This window comes from Coffea eugenioides, chromosome 1 (genome assembly GCF_003713205.1).
Source record: "Coffea eugenioides isolate CCC68of chromosome 1, Ceug_1.0, whole genome shotgun sequence".
NCBI classification, from domain to species: Eukaryota; Viridiplantae; Streptophyta; class Magnoliopsida; order Gentianales; family Rubiaceae; genus Coffea; species Coffea eugenioides.
The window spans coordinates 37,863,153-37,884,857 of record NC_040035.1 but is presented as its reverse complement, the minus strand read 5'-3'; the positions used below and the strand labels follow the sequence as shown (position 1 = coordinate 37,884,857).

Sequence of the window (21,705 nt, the reverse complement as noted above, 5' to 3'; positions counted from 1 at the left end):
ATTTGTGAATGTATATAAAGATTAATTCATATGTAGTATGTATGACGTGTAATTTGTCAACCAACCACATAGGCACAATTTAAAAAAAAAAATCTGATTCCTCCAAATTATTAATGGTGAACAAGCCCTCATTTGAGTAGCTCGGTGGTAGCTTCATTAGGTCCTTACTTAGAGGTCACCGTTTCGAGTCCCGCTTGTTATCGTGTAGTGCATCTTTGAAGCGGGTTCTGCACTGTTCTAGGAGGATTAGTCTAGCGTAAGTCAGTCCCGCTTGTTATCGTGTAGTGCATCTTTGAAGCGGGTTCTGCACTGTTCTAGGAGGATTAGTCTAGCGTAAGTCAGGATATCCCCAAACAATTGGAGGTTGACAATCATCATTTGGACCTTAATCCATGTTACATTTACTTTTGATAGGAACAATAAACAATTAGGGAAATTTCTAAATTATCTTTATGACTATTATTTTCTTTTGGGATAAAATCTTCTACTGTATTATCATTACTTTTGATTAATAGAAGAACCAATTTTCCCTCTCTGCCTTTAGGTGAAACAAGCTTGACTCAGAAGTGATTGCCTGCTTGGATTTGCCTTCAAATATTACTTGATCTTTTCAACAAAATGATTCCAGAAAAAGTTGATGAGATTTTGTTGCATACTGTCACTTTTTCCACACCGCAACTCAATTGCTGTAATCCTTTATCCATCCACGTGAATCATGTCCAAATAGGTTCCAGTTGAGATGGACACAAAAGTCAAAACATGATGGCCTACTTGTCCCTATCTCCTTAATTGAATAAATATGTTTTCATATATATTTCATTTATAAATGAAAACGATGTTATTCAAATTCGCAGTTTTGAGTTATGGTGCCAAAATTCAATACATCTGTTTATACAAATACTACCAATCTAAAAGCCCACCTCGGGACTAGGGATACAAACGAATTGAGTCGAGTCGAATTGAGTTTTGATTTAATCGAGTGAAATTACAATTTAGTTTTATGAAACTCAAACTAGAACTTGAACTCAACAAACTCTCAGTGTAAAGTTCGAGATTAAAAAAATAAAAAATAATTATTTTATTTTTGAAAAATAAATAAGATAATAATTTTTAACAGATAATAAAATATTAGAAATATATATGTAATTTTACTATTAAAATAACACACACACACACACACACATATATATATATAAAATCGATCTAGCTCACGAACTAATGAGTTGAGTATCTTGGAACTCGATTCGAATTCGATGCTCGCGAGCGACTCGATTCGTTTGTAACCCTACTCGGGACTATGTAGTTGAAATGAAAATATATTTGAGTTAATGAATACTGGGAGAGGAAGAGCAATAGCAATAGTTGTTAGGACAATTATTCTTAAACAGTATAACAATGCTTAATACATTGTAATTGATTTAAAACTACTTGTACACATTTGTAATAAGAGATGTTATATTCAGTTACCATTCATGTGAACCATATTGATTTAATTACGTCAAGATTTACATAAAAATTTTCAATTCTTACTTTGTTGGCAAATTTGGGCCTTTAATCGTTTCGGATGATTGTCATACACAACTGCCCTAGCCCCTTCCTCGTAAATAATAGTTAGTTTTACCTAGAACATGAGGAGGTCTACATGCATGGATGTCTAATTCACAACCGTTAAACCATACGTATTAATATTTTAGAAAAATGATATGAAATAAAAAAATTGTCTGAATACATAATGGACAATAAATGTGAAAGCCAACACATCAATATTATAGAGTTCAAATAAAAATTATACAATCTTTGAAAAATTCATACGAACACACCCCTCCCCCCAGTTTGTATCGCCTTTTTTCCACTTATTCAAGTGTTTTCTCTGTGCGTGTAATATATTAATAGAAATATTCAAATAATCGACGTGTGACGTAATTGTAAAAAATGAATAATTTATTTTGAATTGTCGAATATATTAGGATATAGAATAAAAATTTTTCTTTTAACTTCTTAGATTGAAAAATAGATTAAATTAATTAAAATGTAATTGATTTGTAATTGGCTAATTATAAGAAAAATATGTATATATAATTTCTTCGTGTTTGTAAATTCAACAATCGACATCCTAATTTTTTGGTTAGGATGGATTATAACAAATAAAAGAGAGACAAATTAATGTCGAATATCTACATCTAAAATTGACAAATAGACCACAAATTCAATTAAAAATTGATTCTTAGATGAATACAAATTTTATGTATATAAAAGAATACAAATTTTAGAAAGAAAATTAATCTTGTATACATTAACAGTGTAGTGTATACATTGTCAGATTTGAATGCATGAATACTAATTTAAATTTGAATTTAAAATATAAATTTGTCATATGTGTCACTCATCTAATTGGATATAGTATACACTGTTAGTTTATACAAAATTTATTCAAAGAAAAAGTAACACCATAATAGGTGTAGTTTTGTCCTATTAGGGGTAAAGTGACACAAAAACAAAAGATTAGGGAGTAAACTGAAAATTATGGCATATATTAGGGGAATAACTTGTAATTCACCCTTGTAGAAAACTGCAAACTTATGCTTAAAAAGACCCCATCTTTTTTTTCCCCTAGTTTAGCAGGAGAACAAGTCATATTCATGGATGACCTCCACATGTTATGATATTTATTTATATCGATTAGTCTATCCTGGACCTGAGCCAGCCTTCAGTAATCCAATTTAATCCATGTGGGAAACGATAATTTTTTCATGGGATAATTTCAGAAACCTTCCCTGAGATTTCTAACAGTTTCACTCGCCTCCCCTACGGTTTGCAAAGTATCGGCTACCTTCCTGTCAGATTATTGGGCCCTAATTGTGATATCTGTGGTGGTGAATTGATAGGAATACCCTCATAACTTATCACATATTCCGAATTTATTTTGACATAATTAGTTAAGCCAGTAATACATAGGATTAACTAACTAAACTAAAATTTGGATGCAAAATTGATTCCTAATTTCGGTTTAGGGAAAGAGCACCCCAAAAAAAAAAATGCCCTTTTAATGATTGATGTGATAATGAGAGCTACAGTCATCAGTGATTGATTACCTTGGTGAGAAATATAGTTGGTTCAGGTTATAACTTCTTTTTTTTTCCTTTTACTTTAGCTCAGCAACCACTCAACAAGATGCATTGTCATATGTTGCAGTTTCATTTTGCAGTTTTTTTTTTTTTTCAGTTGGAAGGTGTCCGGGTCTCACCCCGACTAATCCTACTAACCCTGAGGAGAGCGGGCCCCACCGATCCTCAGGAAATTACCCCAGGCAGCCCAAGCGCGGAATCGAAACCAGGACCGGCGCCTTAACTAAGAACGCGAAGTCCGAGCTGCCCATGGGGGGCACAGTTTCATTTTGCAGTTATATAGAGAAGTTGGTAAGAGTACTATTGCTTTTTACCGTTACAAGCTGTTGCACAAAGAGCCATTGGCTTTTAGCTTCCAAAATGTAATAGCAACCTTGCCTTTCCCATCAGTTTCAAATACACCTCATGAAAATTCCATTCTTGTTATATGGCTGTGTACCATTCAGCATAAATTATGTGACTAAGGACAATCTCAAACGACAGAGGTCGAATGAAGTTTTTTCTCTCCTGATGCATATTTTGTATTGTTTATCCATTTGAATTAGGTTAGATTTGATACAACCTACTTAGTTTCAGGGGAGGTAGTTGATAAATTGCAAGCGTTATGAGAGGCGAGTGAGATTGTTAGAAACCCCAGGAGAGGTTTCTCAAATTATCCCTTTTTTCATATAAACACTGAGGTTGCTTGCTCCACACACCTAAATAACTTTAGCCACCCTGCTGAATTGCTAAATTAGCCCCATATAGTTATCCAACATATCCGTGCATGAAATTAGGTCACCTCCATTTGATTTAACCCCAAAATTGGATGCAATGTTTAAAAGCAAAGCATTCTAGAAGTTAACCGAGTGATCTGGAAACAGAAGCTGTTTAGACATAATGAGGCAAATAATAATACTTGCTCATGAAAGAGCACTTTTTTTTATTTTTTCTGAGCAAATGAGCAGAAAAAAACATCCGAGACAAAAGGATTCAATTGTTTATTTGCAATATTATATCTAAAGCTCCACAAATCGTCTTTTGTATATACCAAACTCCAATTCAGTTTTTGCAAGTGGGGGTACCAACTGGATAAAGTATGACAATTCCAGGAAAAACTTCATTTCAGAGAAAGCCAACTCTCTATGAAACAAAACCTGCCACCTGCCACTGCCACCTGCCACCAACTCTCTATGAAACAAAACCTACCACCAATTTTACTTGAAAAAGCCTCTCAACATACTCGGTTGCAAATGGTTTGAGAGAGAGTTCTGAGCTGTGTGTTCCATTTATCTATTGCAGCATACTTCTTCATACCCTTTGAACTGTGTTTTCGTTTCAATAACCAACAAAATTTGTGTGAGAAATTGTACGAAAATTCATTCCCAAAATTAAAAAGAAGAGCATTATCAGTTCTCAACCTGTCACCACGCTCTAAAAGCCGATTCACTTGATCAATATGCCCATGGATCCGATTATCCAGGATAAGGGAAACCAACAACTCCTCAACATCCTTCTCTGGCACATTAAGCTCCTGCATGCCAACAAAATTCAATTAGGTTCTTGGCAAAGGCTAGCAGGAAACAATGTGATCTCAATGAAATCTCTCTTCTTGCACGTTGTCAAACCAAAATGACAAGCTCAGGAAAGAACAATACAAAACCATGTCGCATTCAGCGCAAGTGTTGCAAAAATTGGTTAATAGTTTTAGTAGATTCAATTGCATTACCGTCAATAGTAAGAAATTCTTCGAGACAAATTCAGTTAGCTAAATGACAACATTATTCAAATCCACAAGCACAATGCCACTTTTTCCAACACCCTAACTAGCAGAGTCAAGCATACCAGTTTTCACCATTAGATCAATGGAAACTGAACATGCAAAAAATGCAGATGTGTTAAGGCACCTTGTTCAAGCAGAACTGCATGGATAAGTTTCATTGCACACTAAAATATATTATCACATCTCAATCTAATAAAGCCAGTCGTTATCACCAGTGAGCCAACATATGGAAGAAAATTTTTGAACTAGCAGGAAACGTAAAAACCCTGGTTATCACCTTTGATATGAAGGGTATGCGTATCCTTGTATAAGGTTTGATGAGCTTGAGCAAGACTTGGGTTCTGACATTCTTCAGAAGATCTTCAATGTAGTTTCGGATGAAAGGATCATCCATTATAGTTCTCCTATTGCTCTGCAAAATATCAGATACGAGATAAATATAATCAGATAACAAAAGCATGTTCAATATAGCGCTCAGAGATGTAGATAATGTAAACATGGCAGAGTTTCACCTTGAGAATCTTCTCAAACTCCAATATTTCATTCCTTTGATATGCTGCAATAAGGTTGGTCATAGCCAATATTTCTGGATCATTCTTATACCTGAGAAATTGTAATAGACATCAAATAACACGTAAGATGACGAGTTGTTCATAGATTACATTTAGAACACAATTCATTGATCTTACGGTTTTGCTTCTTGACCATCAAACGGGTTAACCTGAGATTCCATCAGCATATTAGCAAGAACCAAATATCTGCAACAGAAAAAATGATACAAAAAACACATTATTGATGAAAAAAATTTAATTTGCAATTACTATTAGCAATAGTATTCATGCTCTAACTCAGACTTACTGCCATTCAACATTCAACACGTATAAACAATTTAATAGTTCAGGGCAAAATAGCACGGTTTCTGATTTAATAGTTCAGTGTGTAATGGTCTGTGCACGCATTTTACAGATACAGACCAGCTATGGGCAACAGTGTAGCACCAGCCGCTTGGTACACAAAAGGTGTTTTTAATTGCTTACTGGATCTGGGCCTTTCAGTTTGGAAGGAGTAGTCCTGACAGAATCCATTTTAAATACATTATCACTGATTTATCACAATTGGGTATTATTTGGATCTATAAATCTGATATTAACAACATTTCTCCAATCTTTCAATCAAGTTCATCTCCAGACCCAAACAGTTGCCAGGACTAACTAAATTTGAGTTTACTTCCAATGTATAGCAAGAAAAAGAGGAAAAAACCCAGATCCTTTTCTTCTTCCTTTATGTATTATATTAAAAGTGTGGGACAATATAAAAGAATGTATTGCTAAACCACCTGTATGAATTGACATCCAAAGCTGTGTGTGTAAGAACAAGCAATGACAGGCACAAAAAATCACAAGTGAAATGCAAAACAATGTCATCAGCAAAGCAGGGTATCTAGACATACTTGAGGCATTGAATGCGCCTGTGGTTTCCTGCTTCATCATAGTTCTTAAAAGCTTCAAAAAAGTCAGTAGCCGCCTCTTCCCACTGCCGCTCTGCCATATGCATTTTCCCACCACATTCACGAATAATCCCCATAATTCTGGGATGAGGTATTGCTGACTTGATTGACAGGGCCTTTTGGTATAGTTGCTGCAATGAAAACACATTCACATGATTCTCATATGTCCATAGATTGATTACAAAGAATCAGATATTTGACAAACAATCTTAATATTTCCTAGTCCAAAACTATCAAATATCCTCCACTTTGGCCATTTTCTGATAACTCTTTAATGTTTGTGTTTACCAATAGTTATAAAGAAAATTCTCAACAAAATTGACACCTATGGATCAAGTCGACATCCACAAGCTAAAAGACTATTATAAGAAGACAACAATTGCAGGCCAAAGGTGACATTCTCTTTTCCTATAGGGCCTCATGAAACATAAACTAGCCTCACTTCCATCTTGCAATCACTCACAGAACAGATGAAACTGTCCTGTCTTAAATTTTGATAAGAAATAAAAATTTGAAAACGTTCTTAGGCTTAATGATTTAACAACATGAAAAAAAAATTAGATAATATCAAAGGCTATATCACTTTTGGTCCTCCAAAGTTAGAACCTTCAAACAATTTGGACCCTCAAACTTTGCTGAAAAGTAGAGTTGTTTAATTTTCAATGTTGATCCATAAAGAAGAATTTGCATATGTTTAACTAACAACTAGCAGATGAAACTTTCCTCGAACTGTATGCAGGTATTACATGCCATGTTCTAGCTATTGTCTTGATTCTGATTTCCAAATTGCAATTGCAGTTGAATGAGTGGGATATCAAGTATGGTCTAGAAATTGGTGCAATACTTTGTTTAGTCTCTTGAATGCTTCATTAACAAGATTTCCTCCCCTCAGTTAATGAGCCAATTCCAGCAAAACATCATTTACGAATTCAGATCATGAATTTAGCGACCCATGGCTAGTTTAGCACAGCTTCTATCAAATAGGATTCTTGACAATCGACAGTTGATAACCATGTTTGAAAAAGGTTGGGGGGTGACTTGCACCATTATAGAACCTGATCTTCAAAGTTGGATATCCTAATAGCAACTTTGCTATGGTCGTATTTTTTTCCTGAATTTTTACCTTTTTTTTTAACTTTAAAAGTAAAGTACAAGTACCTTAGCCTCCATATACATGCCTGATCTTTCAACAATAATCAAGTTAGCCACAATTCTTTTAAATACTTAGTTCAGAACCAATTTATATGCATCCCTTATTTTTTGACAATAAATAATTTTTCTGCTGGTCAATGGTAGTTATAACATAAGTGCTTCTCACTGGGAAGACCTAATAATTTGAACTTCCATTCTGGTATAGGCTCCAAAACTGTTAGTTAAGAATTTTCTTTTTCTTTATTGCTTATGAAAGCATTCTGCAACTCCTCTGCAATTAATTATTCATTAAAAAAGCCTATAAAACATGAGAGAAAAGAGAAACAGAACATAAAGAAAGGAGACATTTCACTTCATTAATTCAACAAGACTTCACACAAAATAACCACATGCATACTTGGAAACATGGCCTGTTCTTCTCTACTATGTGCTCTGCCTTTTTCAATTTCATTAGCTTTAACAATCTAGCTGACATGTTATAATAAAAGTGATTTAGTTGAAGAGAGTAACATATGGATACCCTAATGATTCTGAGAAATCTACCACTATGTACCCAGGGAAGCAATCAAGGAAAGATAACCAAAAAGACATTTCATATGAAAAGAACACTCCAGATGCAGATAAATCCAGAAAAATGTTTTAGCACGATCTATACTCATAAAAGATAGCACAAAGTAAAGAACAAAAAACCTTCAGCTTCTTGTTATTCTTGGTCTCTGTATACATTTGAATTTCAATAGCATACACCTCCAAAAGTTGAGTTCCCTTTCTCTGATCATCTGAGCCATCATCTTTTTGACAAGATTTGTGAAGCTCCTTCAAAATCTAATCATGGGAATTGAATTATGTTTATATTCCAAAAGAATATACTTATTAGCTAAAACTGGTACGAAAAAAATACCTTACTCATTCTGCCATATTCACCCATATCAAACCATATCTTACAAAGCTTTAGGTTTGTCTTGAACCAGAGTCTCTGCAGCGCAAAAAAGTTAATGGATATCCTTGAGAGCAGAAATCACTCAATGTTTGAAAAAAAAATTTGACATCTGACCTCATTCTTAGCCTCTTCAAGTGCCTTCAAAGTTGTCTGATAGAACTCCTGCAGAAGACCGAAGTTCTGACTAGCAGATCCGGACACAAAATCCATAATATTATTTATACACTTTTCACTGTAATTTCGTGTTACAGCTGATTTTATGTAAGTTAACATGTCTCGGTAAGCATCCATCATTTCCTTGTACTTCCCCAGTTTATAATACAGCTTAACAGTTTGCTTTAATGCCTTGAACCCCCTGAAAATAGGAAAAGAATTTCTTAGTCACACTAATCACAAGTTAAACAAAAACGAGCCAGCAAATCAAAACAATAACAAAACACTAATGTAATGCATGAAAAAACTCTCATCTCACCATTTATACATGAGAAAAGGGCACTCAAAATCCAAATTTATTAATTTTTTTTTTAAAAGACTATTTCCCACTACAGATTGATGACAAATAGCAGAGTCCAGCATGTGCAGCCACATACAGCAAAAGAGTTGCTGGTTGCACTAAGGAAAGGATATACTAATTGAGTGAATTCACAATTAATCACACAAGAAGAGCTACTATCCTGCTTCCTTCCATGTCAGAAAGCTTGGAAGTTTTCTCGAGAGCTAAGACTTTATAATAGTCCCTTTAACGATACACATGGTTAGATGACAATCAGAAACAGAAAGAACATAGTTAACACCTTTCCAAGTAACCTGATACCCTACATCATCATGCATTCCACTGCTCATGCACCAAACAACAAATGAAGAGGTTTCAATCCCAATGGGCCTTCTCCTCACAACACTTAACAATTACTGGCTAAGGTTGATATTTTTCAATAGGGAAATCCTGGTATTATAATCATTATAAATGATCCAAGACCATACATAATCTTCAACACAGTGCAATATTCCTTGTTATATATGCACTACTCAATATCAAAATGAAGAATTAACAAGTGACAATAGATCAGCAAAACACAAAAGCATGTTCAAAGTCATTAATTGTGCCAAACATGCATTATGTGTATGAAACGATGCACAGGAAATAACATAAACCAAATCAAATCAGCAAAAAAAATATCTCTAAGGTCACAGGCACAAAGAATGGTTTCATGAATAAGATGCAAGAGAATACAGAAACCAGTGATATAAAGGGCCCTCTGCAAGAATTACAAAGGAGCAAATTGCCAACATATCCTATCCTTGTCAAACTTATCCTTTACTTTTGAAAAAACATTGCAATACCCTAGCTTGAAAGAAAATTTATCCTAAGCTACACACCAGTCAGCTTTCTCAGGTTCCATGCGGACTACTTCAGCAAAACCCTCGAGCGCTGCTTCTGGATCTGTCTCAACCATGCCTGTACACAGAAATTGTTGACACAGCTCAATGGAAAATTGAAAATGCGACAGAAGCAACACAAAACCAATAAATTCAAGGACACAGCCACAAGAAAAATACTGAAACAGCTACAATAATGCAGGAGCAGACATGTTCTCAGAAATCCAACTCCATCTATATACTATTAGTGTTTGATGACGAAATACCAAAGAGTTCCTGCTGATGTCATATTCTATTTCTAGAATTCCAAGCTTTGAATTTGAACTTGAAACTCACCAAACTCCTATGTTCCATTCAGGTTAAAATAAGTTCTTCAACATGTCACCAACTTAAGAACCTCACTTCTCTCTGTAGCAACTAAATCCTAAAAGACAACAATTAAGCCAGTATGTTCGCATTCTATCAGCCCTTAAGTTCTAAAGAACAGCATATGTCCATCCAATACTTGAGCATTTGTACCAATGGAATCAAAATTGTCAATAAACTAGAAACTTCTAAATAACTGTATGCGTATTATTTATCCTCATAGTCGTGAATATCATAAAGCAATAAACTTTGGATATGCCCGTTCGGAAGTTAAACTGATCTATTTCCCTAACCATATAATCCGGCACAAAAGGTAAAAGACAGTGAACAAATTGGCCACTTATTAGCATCCATTCAACTGGCAAACATAGGACCTATTATCTCATATCGATCACTACTACTCTCATCTGCCTTTCCCACTTCTTCGTGTTCCATATAAAAGGTTCTAAAGATAGACAAAATACTCTTCTCAGAACAAAAAGAGGGGAAAGAAAACCTACAAGTACCAAGCATTCTACTCCTCAAAATGCTTTTCTAGACCCTAAAACCTAAAGCCCAAACAGGTAAGCCAACAAAATCAAATTTCACGTATATATACTTCAAAAAAAGATAAAGTAAAAAAAAAAAAGAAGAAAACCTTTAGAGTTGTAGTATTGATTCTCAATATCAACATCCTGCTCTTCTGGGTCTTCGTCTGAGTACTCAAACCCATAATCCTCCATATCCGCATCTGCAATCAAACAAAAATTACAAAAAAAATGGGCAAATTTTGATTTTTTTTTAAAAATCAAAATTAGCTAAAGAAGAAGCTATATCCGAAAACCCTAGAAAAAAGAGTAATTAGCTATATTCAGTGCGTGTAGTGCGCGCCATAATCTCACCTGAGCCCATAATTAGTTTAAACTGTACACAAAATTGGAAGAAAAACAAAAGACAAGATTGAGATTTTGATTTTGAAGAGCTGTGAAAGCGAATGGGAGCTGGGTAAATCTAGTAGTATATATAGGGCAGGAGCAGTAATTTGATTTAGGCGCAATTGTGCAAAATTGCAAATACATACTCCTCTTTGGGGGAAATTTGCAATTTTGGTCCACAACTTTTGGGAGCGGATCAAATTATTCCCTAAAGTTTTAGGAAAAAAAAAACAGTTTGATGATGATTATGATGGAATAATTCCACTTTTAAATAAGGATTAATTGCAATATACTCCCTTCAACGACCTTTGCTTTGAACTATACTCCCTTAAACTATCAATTGAAGATATTATTGCCACCTTAGGCTTAGAGTAAGAAATTCTTAGCACATTGTTTCAATTGGGATAATTTGCAAATTTGTTATCTCAGCTAAAAGGACTACACACCAACCCCACAAGAAATGTATTATTGCCTAGAAGGCCCTTTAGATTTTTCTCTACCTTTTTTTCCTTCCCCTGCCATTTTTTTTTTAACTTTCTTCTATCGCCGCCGCGGCCACCACCTTAAGGCGGCCACTACGGCGGCGCCACCACCTTAAGCCGGGCCAGTACTACCACCGAAACTAATAAAAGGATACACAAAGAAGGCTAAGTAGCTCTACTCCCACAACCCAATCTCCAATAGTAATATCTACACGTTAAAATCGCAACTGCAAGAATTCACCTTATGCCGGCCACTACGGCGGCGCCACCACCTTAAGCCGGCCGCCACAACCACCACCGAAACTAGTAGAAGGATCTTTCTTCAACAGTTTTCTGCACATTGAAATCACAACTATAAGAATCTCAAAAAGACCATCCACCAAAACTATCACACCAAATCATTTCTAGACCAAAATAAGCATTAGTAACTCACCAAATTGATTACGAAAAACCAACTTTCACTTAAAAGAGCACGTAGAACGATAATAGCAATATAGACATTACAATTGTTGATCCTGGACAGTAGCTCAAAGCCGGAACTAAAAGACTACCAGATCAACCTAAAGGAGTTCGTGTAGGATCATGTTGTTGGAGGCCCTGATTAAGATAATAAAGAGCCAGATGAACCCATCCCCCCGACCTTATTATTATGCAAGGACGAGAACTACATACAGGTCCCATTGGAAACTGTAACGGGTTGCTTGCATGGTTGACTGATATTGACTCCAATGGGTTGTCGGCCACCACCAGTACGTCCATGAGTAAGGATTTGGTGGTGGAGACGAGCAGAATTTGAGGAAATAAAGAGGAGGAGCAAGCACGGGGTGGTGGAGGAGATCAAAGAAAAGAGGAGGTGTTGTTAGTTGTTTTTAGCCATGGGGAAGGAAGATGGGGGATGGAGAAGACAAGTTAACCCTCTTGGCCTATTTACCCTTTTAATTTGTTTGTCTTTTCATCCCTTCTTATTAGCAAATGAGAGTATTGGTTTGTTTCTTGCTCTGTATTAGAAAAAATGAAAAGAAAATTAGTTTTATTCCTATTTGTTTGACTATTCATTAGAGTAATGTGGAAAATACAACAAATAAAATACTAAGTGCTTATTGAATTAAATAACATGTAAGTTTAAATTTTTGAAATGTAATTATCTCTTTATTTAGTTCATAATTCACGATAAAAGGGATAGATTTTTATTCTTTTTAAAGTATAAGTTATTGGAAAAGCACCAATCTTGAGGTGTATACAAAATGTACTTACGAGACTGAAAACTCTATTCCAAATTTGATTAATGTTATTTATCAAAAACTTAAAATGCCTTTTTATCACCTAAAAGTACCTTTTGAATAAAAGATTAATGTTGTTTGCCAAAAACTTAGAATGCCCTTTTATCACCTAAAAGTATTTTTTTTGTTAACAAAAGCATTGCACATTCAAACAGGTTTAGATATGGATACACATTAGAATAAAATTTTGCATATCTCAAGGTCACAGAATTGTGAAGTTTTGGGTTCAAATTCCGTTCTTCACATCTTAAATCTTACTCTGTTAAAAAAAAAATTACTTGTTCTTACCATGAATTCAAGTATATCATTTGATATTATACTATTATCCATGCAAGACTTTTGACGTGAAGATTGTTTATTGTTCCACTTTTAGAAAAGACAAAGAAGGAGTTATAATCTTTGAGTTTAAACATAGTCTAACCAAAAGGGATCTTGAGTTTAAGCAAGTACGCATTAGTACTATATTTTTGCACCATTACTCGGTATGACACTTTTTTCTTTCCTTTTTTTTTTTAATGCAGTCATAGTAGGGCTGCAAACGAACAATCGAGCCACTCTCGAGCGTCTTGAGTCAAAGTTCGACTAGAGCTCGAATTAGCCAAATCGAACTCGATCTCTCACGAGATCAAGTGTATATATATATATATACTTTTATTTTAATAGTAATATTACATATCTATCCTTAATATTTTATTATTTATTAAGAAAAAATATTATTTTATTTATTTTTTTAAAAATAAAAATAATTACTTTTTATTTTTCGAGTTCAAGGTTTAAATTGGCAACTCGTCGAGGTTGAGCTCGAGTTCGAATTTGATAAAACTAAGTCAAAACTCGATTCGACTCGAGTCGATTAAGCCAAATCTTGACTCAACTCGACTCATTTGCAGCCCTAAATCATAGTTAGCAATATTGATAGCTACATGATTAATTAGCTTTGAAGTTATTGAATGAAATTCATAATTTGTCAATTTAAAGAATGTTATGTAGTTCCCTTAATACAAATTACAATAAAATTTCTATAAATTAATAACTTTGCGACCACACAAATTCTATTAATTTAAAGAGACATTAATTAATCGATAAATTAATAATTTATTAATTTATTTAGTATACATACAGTTCAAAAGAAACACTCATTCAATACCTAAATTTTATCTTAATTAGGCACTGTCGTTAGATTTACCCTTTATAAAGCTCACCTTACATTTTATTTTATTTCGCCTTCCATTGTTTTGTAATATTAATTTTTAACGGTTAATTTGCATATTCATATTTTTCATTCTTTTCTTACCCATAAAAAAAAATTTCATGCTTTCTTTTCTATAAGGGTTAGTGAGCATTGTGTAAGATAAAACCATTTTTACAAGTGACTGAGTGAGGCCTAGCTTATTACTCCATGGCAACTTGTCCAAGTGGGATCCAGCTAATTGTTTACTTGTGCAAATTTTGTTCTTCAACCAGGCTTATCTCCCCACCAAAACATCCTGTCTTCCTCCTAGCCGCTACTTTTCTCTTTGCCACCAAAATTGGCAGAAACCATGTATTAATAGTTTAAGATGGTTAAGTGCCATAATTAGTGGCGAATTTCTCAAAATATTGTTAAAATTTAAAATTGTCACAAAAGTCGTGTTGTACAGGATGTATGGATGATATAAGGGTCGCAGTAGATGTCAATATAGGCGCAACAAAAAAAAAATTCCAACCTATTTTTGCCTTTATTTTCAACTGCTTCAGAATACTTTAAGTTAAAATTTTCGGTAGAATTTTTATTTTATTTTAACCCGCAAATGACCGTTGATTAATTTATGATCAGCGGTAATGATTTGAAGGTAAAGGAAAAAAAATTTATAATCCAACTGCTGCACTCAAAATTTGCAGTGAAGGAATTTTTAATTTTATAATACTACACATGCCAAAATTTGTGGACCGTTGATGCACTTGATCAACAGCCCAAGGATCTCCGCAAGCTTCATCTGCGGCGTTGAAGAAAAAAAAAATTTTTTTCAAAGTCCTCACAATCATCTCCGCAAACTCAATTTGCGACGTTGCATTTATGTTTCCGCAAGCTTGCCTGCTTGCAGTAGGTGGATCTTCTTTCCAGGTCCATAAGCCAATTCTAAAAAAGCTGCCTTGGTGCAAGGGATCAACAGGACACTAACCAACTCCTCTGCTCTTTGTGGACACGGGAACGGGAACGGGTAGAATGAATGCATACTCGCATGGATGCCCTTGCTTGTAGAACGCACGTGGGAGAAGCGATAGGCGACACATAGGACTCTTGTCTTATTCTTGATCCAGTTGATCAATGGTCCACAAATCGCCGCAAACTATATTTGCGGGGAAGGGAAATTTTTTTTAGAAGCCGCAAAGTTGATTTGCGCCGTTAGAAAAAAAAAATATATATATATATATTTTTTAAATGCAGTAGTTGTAGATCATTGATATAAAAAAATAATTATATCAATATAATTTTACAATAATTGTATCTTGTAAATAGTTTTCTATATAACTGATTTGTTCACTCAAGCGAGAATCTCAACTTCAGAATTTCAGACTAATATTTTTATCTCTCTCACACAATCTCATATCAAAATCCCCCCCCTCCCCGGGCGCAAAAAAATCTTCTTTTTCATCTTCAAGTAGCCATTGTTGCCTATAGAGAGACTATCTATCATTGTTCTCTCCGAAAAAGGTGGTGGATTGAGTGATATTGTTGTAGGTCCGAGCGGCTACAATTGGGACGAGATCTACCACACGGATTGATACATTAGAAATATAATTGCTCTATCACTCCACACGATAAGGGCAAGATGCGTGTTGGTGGGGTGATATTCAAATTTTAAGAATTTTTCTTGTCAAACCTTCTGTTTTAGTTTCATTCAAGTTCATGTGCTAATTATTGTACCTATTTATCGTTCAATGCTACATTATTTATCGTTATTTAAATTAACATTAAAACCAAAAAATTTTAAAAAAAGTATGACTTGGATAAATTTTATGTTCATCTAACAGAATGCTTAATCACCGTTTATGAAATTAGCACAATTTTTGTACGTAAATTAAATTTTAGGCTTCCACGGTTAAGGTTTATATTAGGGTTTAGGGATTATGGTTTTAGGGTTAGTAATGTTTTAGTAAAAAATATATAAAATAAAAGGAATTGCCGCATATGAAATATGCCGCGATTCCTTATTAAAGAACTATGCTATGAGCGGCGAAGCCCTAAAAAAAAAAAAAAAAAAGTAACGGCCTCGTCTTCGCCGCTAAGTTGCAAAGGCTTTTCCCAAAAAAAAAAAAAAATTGCATTGCCCAAAAAAAAAGAAATTAAAATAATTTTTAATAAAGCCTCTGTTACCATTTCCGGCGACCCTTAATGTAGAACCATCCCCCAACTCACACCACTTTTATGATATTTTTTCATTTAAACAATAATGCGAGAAATTTGCTGTAATTAGTAGTTTGAGGAGTATAGTTCTAACCAAAAATAGTTGAGGGTATTATTTTGCAATTAAGCCTTTAAATAATATTGGCTACATTTCTTGTGCTTCTCTTTTTCCAAAAATTACAAAGGAGACAAACAAAGTGCTTTTAAAACTCTTTTTTTTTTTTATCAAAAGGCCGTTAGGCCCATCACACACTTATTGAACGACTAGGCGGGGACACCGCGATGCGCGGTGGATGGATAATTATGCCCAAATATATAGTTACAGTGTTAAATACAAAAGGAGCTTGTTTGAAAAGGTCGCTTGGCACATTTCTTGTATATTTGAGCATTTCAAATTAAGGTAGATGATCTCAATCAACGTGAAAGTGAAATTTAGAATAATTCGATAACAGAAAAGAAGTGAACAACATAAGAGTTCATATAATCTACGTAAATTATTCAAGTTGACACTAAAGTTTGAGCATGCCCAAGATTTAATGGCATCGACAAATACTATATATAAAATGTTGACACTAAAGGTTGGAGTTTTCCAAATGAAAAGAAAACATCAACCTGATTATAGCATACAAATGTTATGCATTAGATAAGTTTTAAGTTGCAATGGACCAATGATATGCCTTAGAAAGCAAGAACGTCTTATTTAGCAAGCCTCATAGAGTACATTGAAAAGAAACAAACAAATACATCGAAAATGCAATGCTTATATCAATTGGTAAAGAATAACAAACACAATCCGAGGAAGATATTTACTTAGATACATCAAAGTTGTTGTATTCCCTATTATGGAGTACAGTTAGAACATGTTATACCATGGGAATTGACCATCTACACCATCCTTATCAAAGGTGAGGAAAGTGTAGGTGGAACTTCTTTTATCAGGAACAGAGACTAATGTTTCTCCAGGCTACAATTGATGCTCAATCAGAAAGATATCCCAGCTATCTGCAAACTGCCTCTCACGCATTTCAATTGTCATTGTTTTCCTTCCAGTTCTCAAAGTAATTGAAGGCGTCAGGTCACTATGTATGAAGTATCCAACAAATGTTGGAACTTTCTGTTGTTGTTTAGACAAAATTACGAACGTGATTTAATATGAATGGTAAGAACGAAATGAAAAATACCCCAAACTTACAAATTTATAGTTGTTTTGTTTGGTAACTACTTGATAGAAGCACACACCTTCAGGTAAGTTTTGAACAAATTTTGGTTCATCGATGATGATACTTGTGCCGTATTAATCTTTGTCTAGAGTTCACTAAAATCAAATTATGTATACTTGAGGTAAAAAACATATGGGGAAAAAAATATACCAAGTTCAAAACAAAATTGAGGACGAACTTTAAATCTATTTTGCTTACTGTCTGTAGCTTTCCCTTATTGTGGACTGAATCAAGATTTAAAACAACTTTTCCCGTAGTGTATAAGAAGCATATTCCCTTGTTGTATACATGAATCAATTTCACTAATTTTATCATTTAAACTGGAACTCTATAGTCATGTTTTCTCAATTCAGAATTTTTCTGACGCATCTTCATCTGAAGAAGGCATCACAGATAAAGTTCATTTCTTTCCATTCTCTATGTTTGCCCATATATGTAGTTCCATCAAATCTTAGGAAGCAGGAAAAAAATGGAATGCAAGACATGTAAACCACCCTGTAGGATAAACGTGAAGTAGCATGCATGATAAAAGAGAATCATAAAAAATGTTTCACATCAACTATCACAGCTATAACATGTCACTGGAGGAAAAATAAGAAGAAAAAAAAAGGAGGTAAAGAACGAATACCTGTTTTTTGAAGGAACAGTAGTAGTAGGCAAGAGGATGCTGAGGATAATGTGAAGAGCAAGAAACCAAAGCAGCACAACACATGTAACAAAGAAGCTAAACATAGAACTAAACAATAAAAACGAAAAAAAATGATGCAAAGTTAGTGATCCAAGACAAAATCTCCAAACTTGCACCTACAACACATGAAAGCAAACTAATAAGAAACCTAAAAGGAAAAAAAGAAGACAGAAAAAAGATGTTAAGAAAATAGGAGGTCAGCAGTTAAATATTTGCATCTTTTGTTATTTTTGCCTGAAAAAATACCACTGTTTTAAATGTAGAAATCCCTTTCAAAGAGTAAAAGAGCTTTGACAACTCAGAATGAAAAAGATCAAACAGCCAGTAAATTCTTCTGATGCCCCAGACCTGTGACAATGCTTCCTATTCAGCTGAAGGCATTTTCTTCAAAGCTAGTTCTGCGGCATCCTTAAGCTGCAATTTTTAGTGGGTAAAGCGTTAGAAAATAAAATGATGGTTAGCAGTTCCATAATAGCACCATTAAAATGACATACACTCAAATTTGCCTTGACACGATTCCACAACGGAGGTATGTCAGTAGAGGGTTTTTTCACAGAAAGCCCTGGAGGCTTTGCATTCTTGAAAAAGGAATGTTTCAACAGTTTCTCTGCAGTTGGCCTCTTTTTTAAGTCTTTCACCAAGCACATTGCAACCATTTCTCTAAAAGACTGTTCGAAATTGAGGAAATGCTTCAGCAATAAAAACCATAAGAATGAGGAAATGCAGAAGTAGAAACAAACAGAAAGAATATGCAATACAGGATTGCAGTGGTCTTGTTACAGGACATAAAAAAATTACAAAAACCAAAACAATTGCTTATGGTCCACAGTTCAATTCAGCATCAAGCTTAGTTTAATTCCAGAAGTGAAGCAATAAATAAAAACAAGGGGGGAACAGATAGTGTAACATGTTAATGTCATCCCTAACCCATGTATTTTAATAGTCATTCAAGAAGGCAAAAAAAAAGAGAGAGAGAGAGAAAGAGAAAGAACAAAGAAAAAAAATATATCGCATCTTACCATTTTTCTCAATAAGCATCACGACCATATGCTAACTTAGTTTGTTATTATCCAAAATTATGTCTACCAACTGTGTATTCCCACTTAATCCAGATGCCTTGTTAGCTGGCATGAATGAAAACCCATCTAGAAGTTTCATGCACTTCAATCCCCATTTAACCATCAAGAACTCAATCAGGTGATGCCCACTGTTTACAGTAAAAAGAGAAATAAAAAATTAACATAAACCTGTGATACACCCAAGCGCGGTACCAAATGTCCTTTAGCCAAGAAAAAATCAGGAATTGAAAATCCATAACCACCTTCTGTTGTGGTAAGTTGTTATAAAAACCGAAGAGGGAGAATTCTGGAGCAAAAATGTCACAGTAGCAAAAAGATAATCAAATGCTTCAAAGTGCATGCGTGGTAAAAACATCTTTCCAGTTAAGTGATATGTGAAACAAAACCAAAAAAGTCACTATATTGGGAAGAGAAAAACAGGGACAAACCTACCACTTGTTTCATATAGGACATCAGCTCCAAGGATAATATTTGGGCACACGGTGAATATCTGTTCATCCCAAACACCCCATGTAAGTCCCAGCACCTTGCAATACATATAAATATGACCAGTTATAAGTTTATTGGGCTCTAGTCAAACGTGGCGTCAGATTATGGTCTTGATATAGAAACTAAGTATGCAATGCATCATTTATCTGTGAAGAACTGAAGATGCATCATATAAGCTAGCGAGTTAAAATCTACTACTATCAAATAAAAAACCATTCCATACTTTGCATGTCACATTATTCAGCCCACATTCTCTCCTCATATTAGCCAGCACCTGCACATGTCAAGAACAAAACTGAAGCAAGTAGAGATGTAACAAAACTACAAGACACAGAAATTACTCTAAACTATAAGCCAAACTTCTAAAAAATAAATGTCTAAAACAGCATAAAAAAAAAGACAACGAAGCAAAAGTGCTTAGATAATAATAGTCCAAAACACATAAATCTGTAGCAAGAAACTCGCCGAGGCAATTTTCCTGAAAACTCATCCAAGCTGTTTTTTGTCCCGAAAAACTGCAAAAATCTCTTCTAAACTTGAAAATCAAGAAGGCTACCGATAAATAAAAATAGTTCAAGCAAAAAAACAACAATAGGCTATTGATTTAAAAAATCATTGATAAAAACTCTTAAACATAACCTCAAACCTGAAAAAGATGGCTCCTTTATCATTGATCCCTCGCTCTATTGGGAAAAAACAAAAAAAACCCACAACACGGTTTCTTCAGAAAGCAAAAAAATGTACAAAAAGAACTCGGGCATAAGAAAGTGGAGGAATTAGAAGAATCAACACTTTTTCCTCTTTCCTTTATTTTATTTTAATCAAAACATTTTTTTCTGCTCAACTGATTTTTTCACCATCTATTCTCCCGTAATAAAAGGGAGATGGAAGAAGAGAAGAGAATAGGAAAGTTGAATTTGATGGGGATCTCTTCACATATCTCATATTGACCACAACTTCGGGAATGCACAATGGGTAATGTATGACAGAGAAAGGCTAAAGAATGGATAGGACTGAGTGGTCATCTCAAGTCCATCGCTTCTAGCAAAAGGCATAGATGATTGATTGATTAAAAAAGGAAAAGGAGAAACAAAGGGGAGAGGACGACTGGAGTGGTTGGGGTTGGTGGAGCTTTCCAGTGAAGAGTCTGAAGACCAATGCACGAAAGAAAGAATGAAAGAAAGAGAAAAAAAGGTCATGTGGAGCAAAAGGGAACTTGGTTGGAGCCGGTAGAGAAAAGTCTGATGAGCGGGCAGAGAGGTCGCTGATGACCTCAACCAATCGCCTGCAGAAAACCACAGTAGAGCTAAACAGTGGCAAGGAAAGAGACAGAAGCAAGCCTGGGACGGAAGGAAAGATGAGGTGCAACGACCACACAAACAAAAATTCACTTGCAACGAAGGCAAAATCATCGCCAATCCCCTAACGCCACGTCACCATCGAGCCAATCCCCTCTCACCACGCGGAGGACGACCACGTCCGACGTGGATACCGGGCGTCCGCCCTTAGTCTATATGGTTAATGATAAGAGGGCTCCATCAAGTTTGCAATAGAAGAGATTTATCTAGAAAGATTAGCATAACTATTGACTTTCTTGTCAATAGTGAACAAAAAGTACTAGCTCTGGTTGAATAGTTCTAATGTTTTTATGCTAAGTTGAAAAGCTTGTAATCCTTAGACATGTATTTGATCCGATGAATACCAACTTTAGAGTTGGATTCGATTTCAACAAAACCTTAAATTCTAAACTAGCAAAAAGGCTTGATGGAGACCTCATAGTTCTGCAATTAAATTAGAAGTATTAGCCTGATGTTAACTAACAATTGCGTTATTTATGTCTTAGATCATTTTGGAAAACACCGCACCACTTCTCATGCTTGAGTTATTTACAATGAACCTGTCCACAATGACAATCAAAGCGCGGTCTAATTGGTAA

General features: G+C 34.7%; 1 protein-coding gene and 1 long non-coding RNA gene across 8 annotated transcripts; both read right to left on the bottom strand.

Annotated features, from left to right (window-relative positions):
• Positions 1 to 4,017: 4,017 nt before the first annotated feature.
• LOC113763255 (COP9 signalosome complex subunit 2) lies at positions 4,018 to 11,229 on the bottom strand. Its single transcript, XM_027307015.1, has 12 exons — positions 11,111 to 11,229; positions 10,867 to 10,959; positions 9,864 to 9,942; positions 8,601 to 8,841; positions 8,448 to 8,522; positions 8,237 to 8,371; positions 6,338 to 6,525; positions 5,577 to 5,645; positions 5,400 to 5,490; positions 5,165 to 5,299; positions 4,526 to 4,638; positions 4,018 to 4,429 (listed from the first exon to the last, which is right to left on the bottom strand). Exons 1-12 carry the CDS (start codon positions 11,118 to 11,120, stop codon positions 4,339 to 4,341), a joined length of 1,320 nt encoding a protein of 439 aa, XP_027162816.1. The 5' UTR covers positions 11,121 to 11,229; the 3' UTR covers positions 4,018 to 4,338.
• A 5,738-nt stretch (positions 11,230 to 16,967) lies between these two features.
• On the bottom strand, positions 16,968 to 20,488 carry LOC113775385. 7 transcript variants are annotated; one of them, XR_003468872.1, is made up of 7 exons: positions 20,416 to 20,488; positions 19,993 to 20,043; positions 19,713 to 19,806; positions 19,221 to 19,408; positions 18,696 to 18,869; positions 18,142 to 18,615; positions 16,968 to 17,608 (listed from the first exon to the last, which is right to left on the bottom strand). It is a non-coding gene; the product is annotated as an uncharacterized LOC113775385 (long non-coding RNA). The 7 variants fall into 7 exon arrangements; XR_003468871.1 differs by having other exon boundaries at positions 16,968 to 18,317; positions 18,550 to 18,615; XR_003468876.1 differs by having other exon boundaries at positions 16,968 to 18,615; positions 19,709 to 19,806.
• Positions 20,489 to 21,705: the final 1,217 nt, after the last annotated feature.